The 3,940-nt window shown below is 35.7% G+C and overlaps 1 protein-coding gene across 1 annotated transcript in view; it reads left to right on the top strand.

Annotated features, from left to right (window-relative positions):
* Positions 1-3,710, top strand: part of LOC107620939 (putative protein FAR1-RELATED SEQUENCE 10) — a 27,313-nt gene extending 23,603 nt beyond the window's left edge. Inside the window, exon 2 of the mRNA XM_016323019.1 lies at positions 3,156-3,710. Coding sequence (XP_016178505.1) covers positions 3,156-3,710 — 555 coding nt within the window. The remainder of the gene's footprint in view (positions 1-3,155) is intronic.

The following is a 3,940-nucleotide window of genomic DNA, read 5'->3' as shown; positions in this document are numbered from 1 at the left end:
TCGACCCTTACTCACGTAAGGTATTACTTGGACGACCCAGTGCACTTGCTGGTTAGTTGTGCGGAATTACATTGTGAAGTATATTTCGTGCACCAAGTTTTTGGCGCCGTTGTCGGGGATTGTTCGTGTTTGAACAACTGTTGGTTTATTTTGTTGCTTAGATTAGGAAAATTTTTCTTTTTGGTTTAGAGTCTCTTACTATTGTTCTTGGTTAAAAATATCCTTCTTCATCCGTGGGATCAACCCTTACTCACGTAAGGTATTACTTGGACGACCCAGTGCACTTGCTGGTTAGTTGTGCGGAATTACATTGTGAAGTATATTTCGTGCACCAAGTTTTTGGCACCGTTGCCAGGGATTGTTTGAGTTTGAACAACTGACGGCGAATCCTGTTGCTTAGATTAGGAAATTTTTTTTATCTTTTGGGTCAGAGTCTATTATTTTCTTTTCAAAAATTTTTCAAAAATAATTTTTCTATTGAATCTCGTGTCAAACTTTAAGTTTGGTGTTTTCTTGTTGATTTTCCTTTGTTTTTCGAAAATTTTATTTTGGTTTTCTAAAAATTTTAAGTTTGGTGTTCTTTCTTCATGTTCTTGTGTTCTTGTGAGTCTTCAAAGTGTTCTTGAGTTTTCCTCGTGTCTTGATCTTAAAATTTTTAAGTTTGGTGTTCCTTGGTGTTTTCCCTCCAAAATTTTCGAAAACAAGGAGCATTAGATCTAAAAATTTTAAATCTTGTGCTATCTTATTGTTTCTCTCTTTCCTCTTTAAATTCAAAAATATCTTTTCTCTCTATTTTTTAAAACAAATTTTTGAAATTTATTTTTAAAAATTCAGATTTTTTTTCTTCAAAAATTTAAAATCTTTTTCAAATCATATCTTTTTCAAAACTTCCTGACCACTTTCTCTCTCCTCATTTTTTTCGAAAATCTTCACCTATTTTTATTTATTTTATTTTAATTTATTTTATTTTCGAAATAATTAAATAAATAAATAAATAAATAAAAATAAATTTTTTTATTTTACATCATCTCCCTTTCTCCATCATGGACCTAAGTGGAAATGAACAGTCCAGGAGTACTCTGGGGTCATATGCTAACCCCTCTACTGCTTCATATGGGAGTAGTATCTGCATACCCTCCATTGGAGTCAGTAGCTTTGAGTTGAATCATCAGCTCATTATCATGGTGCAGCAAAGCTGCCAGTATTTCGGTCTTCCACAGGAAGAACCTACAGAATTTCTGGCACAGTTTTTACAAATTGCTAACACAGTACATGATAAGGAAGTAGATCAGGATGTCTACAAATTGCTGACACAGTACTAGAGATATGCGTCCATTCTTCGTGGTCAAGGTCCTCTCCTCGTTCGCCAATCGCCATTCTTCGTCGTAGTCGCAGAGTCGTGGTGCCTTGACCTCTTATCTTGGTTATTGTGTTTAGTAGCAATCTGCCCGCCACCCCTCGTCATGCTCGTTGTCCGCCGTGCTTGTCAGTCGAAGGTAAGAGCTGCTCTGCCCATTGATTGATCAGCTTTGGCATCTGGTAACTGAATTTTTTACACCTAACCCTTGGTACGGTATTTTCCTTGTTTACTTTTCCTTTGTTGACATTTTGTTATGTTGAGATTTGACATCATAATATTTTGGGTGGGGTTTTAGATGAGTTACAATTTTGATGCGAGTGATGTTACTTATTCTTTACATGTTAAGAAATTTTGTGATTATTTTAGGATGAAGACACTGATGTGTATATATAGCGTTGGGTGTTGATAGTAGGAAATAGAGAAAGATTCTTTTGAGATTGTTTTGGCGATAAACAATCATTGTCTGAGTGTTGGCTTCCAAAATTTTTCAAGTTAGATCGAGTATGAGTATTGCATTTGCTACCTCGATTGCAAAGTTCTAGTTACTGGTATTGACTTCTAGGTGGAAATGTCACTTTCTACTGATCTTATGGATAAGGATTAGGAAATCATGGTTTTAGTCCCCCTTGGGGTGTGAGTAGTTGGGTAAAGACTAATTCACATTATCTCCATCTATTTGTTCCACAAACTCCTATACAAATGAATTATTATATTATTTATATACATATGTTTTAGTTCAAAATTACTAAGTGCCATGTAATCTGGGCTTTGAAAATTGATATTGCTATGGGTACTACTAGCAAGCTAGGCATGATAATGAATACATAATTGTTGAGAGGGCACATTTTGTTATTGCCCATCTAGGTTTTTGTCATCTTTTAGTATGAGCTTTAATGGTTTAGATGTTCTCCATAGAGACTGAGTTAACATGTTATTTCCACATATTCTATTATAAACTAATGGTTTATTCAAAATAGAATTTTATTTGTTTGATTGCCTCAAAATATTATATCTGTTGTACAGTTGAAGACCTGTAGCACTCTACCAAGCATGGGTACCTTCATAGACACTAAACACATAGACATGCTAATTTCAAATTTTTGCTTAATAGGGGACATGCCATATTTTATATAAAGAAGTTTTTAGATGATTTATAATTAGATCTTGATATTTTATTGATATTATAATACACATTTTTTTCCTTTTTAATTCCTGCCATTAGATTCTGCAAAAGGTTTTTACCCTTTTGTTAACAATTCTGCTGAGAATCTTGTTGAACTTATATTATGATGGTGTATATCTTGTGAAGTTTTGGTTTTAACTTAATGACTATAAGCATAAATTGGTGAGCTTTGTTAAGTAAAAATTTAAATGGTTGAACCTTGTTTTTCTTTCAATAAAGAAACGGAAGAATTAAATTAAGTCAGTTAACTAGAAGACAAGATGATCGAATATTTGTTGCTTGTTTAGATAAGTCAATAATTATTTTTTATTTCTTGTGACTGTCATGATGAGTTCACTAGTGATATAATGAAATGTAAATAGTTAATTATAACTTCACTAGTGATATAATGTGTTTTTTAATTATAAAGATTTGCTCTTTGTCACTTTCTTGTGGAGTAAAATATACCCTCCTTTGGGAGAGTTGTGGTTGATGTTTTGACTATATTGTTGGCGCAATTATGAGTTACATTTCATTGTTTGGTTTGTTACCAGGCTAGAACATTGCACATCTTATTCTGATGGATTTCAAGCGTATGTTCAATATTGAGGGTGAAGACTTAGATGGGAGTAGTTCGATGATTGTCAAAAATATTATTGTGCGAGTGATGACGACGAGGGCTTTGAGTGCCAAAAGGGTCCCAAAGGCTGGGAAAATGGGATAGGGGATGCTGACGATGGTAAAGGGTTTGGTGGTGCAACTGATGCGGCAGACGGTGGTCTTAGCTGGCCAGTCATCGTGAAGGACTTCTTGGGCAGAGAGTTTGCTACGGAGGAAGATGCTTATGCTGCCTACAAGGAGTTTGCTAGATTTAGGGGTTTTGGAGTTCGAAAAGGAGATGCTGTGCGTGTTAAGGGGGTTTTGATTAGGAGAGACTTTTTCTGCCATCGACAAGGTATAAAACATCCTAACCACTCTGAACAAGTATGGGAGGAGAGGTTGGAGAGTCGAACGGATTGCAAGGCAAAGTTGAAGATTTACCATGATGTGCAACATAACGTGTGGAAGGTCAGCACCATCATTGACGAACACAACCACGAGCTTGCTCTAACCATATTTACACATCTCCTTCCTAGTCATCGGAAGATGAGTGACGGCGACAAGACCCAGGTTGATAGTATGAAGTAGTTTGTGATCGCAACTTTGAAGATAATGGCTTACATAGTCGGGTAGTCTGGTCGATATGACATGCTTCGATTTACAAAATGGGATTTGTATAATTATATGCATGGACAAAGTGTTGTGTGGATATGTGATGGTGATGCAGCAACAACTATCAGTTATTTGGAGGGTAAGGCAAATGCTGACATCATGGCAGTGGCACGCTATACGCAGACCCCAGATAATCATTTGGGTAG

Source organism: Arachis ipaensis, chromosome B10, assembly GCF_000816755.2.
Source record: "Arachis ipaensis cultivar K30076 chromosome B10, Araip1.1, whole genome shotgun sequence".
Classification (NCBI taxonomy): domain Eukaryota; kingdom Viridiplantae; phylum Streptophyta; class Magnoliopsida; order Fabales; family Fabaceae; genus Arachis; species Arachis ipaensis.
This window is presented reverse-complemented; position numbering and strand designations above follow the sequence as displayed.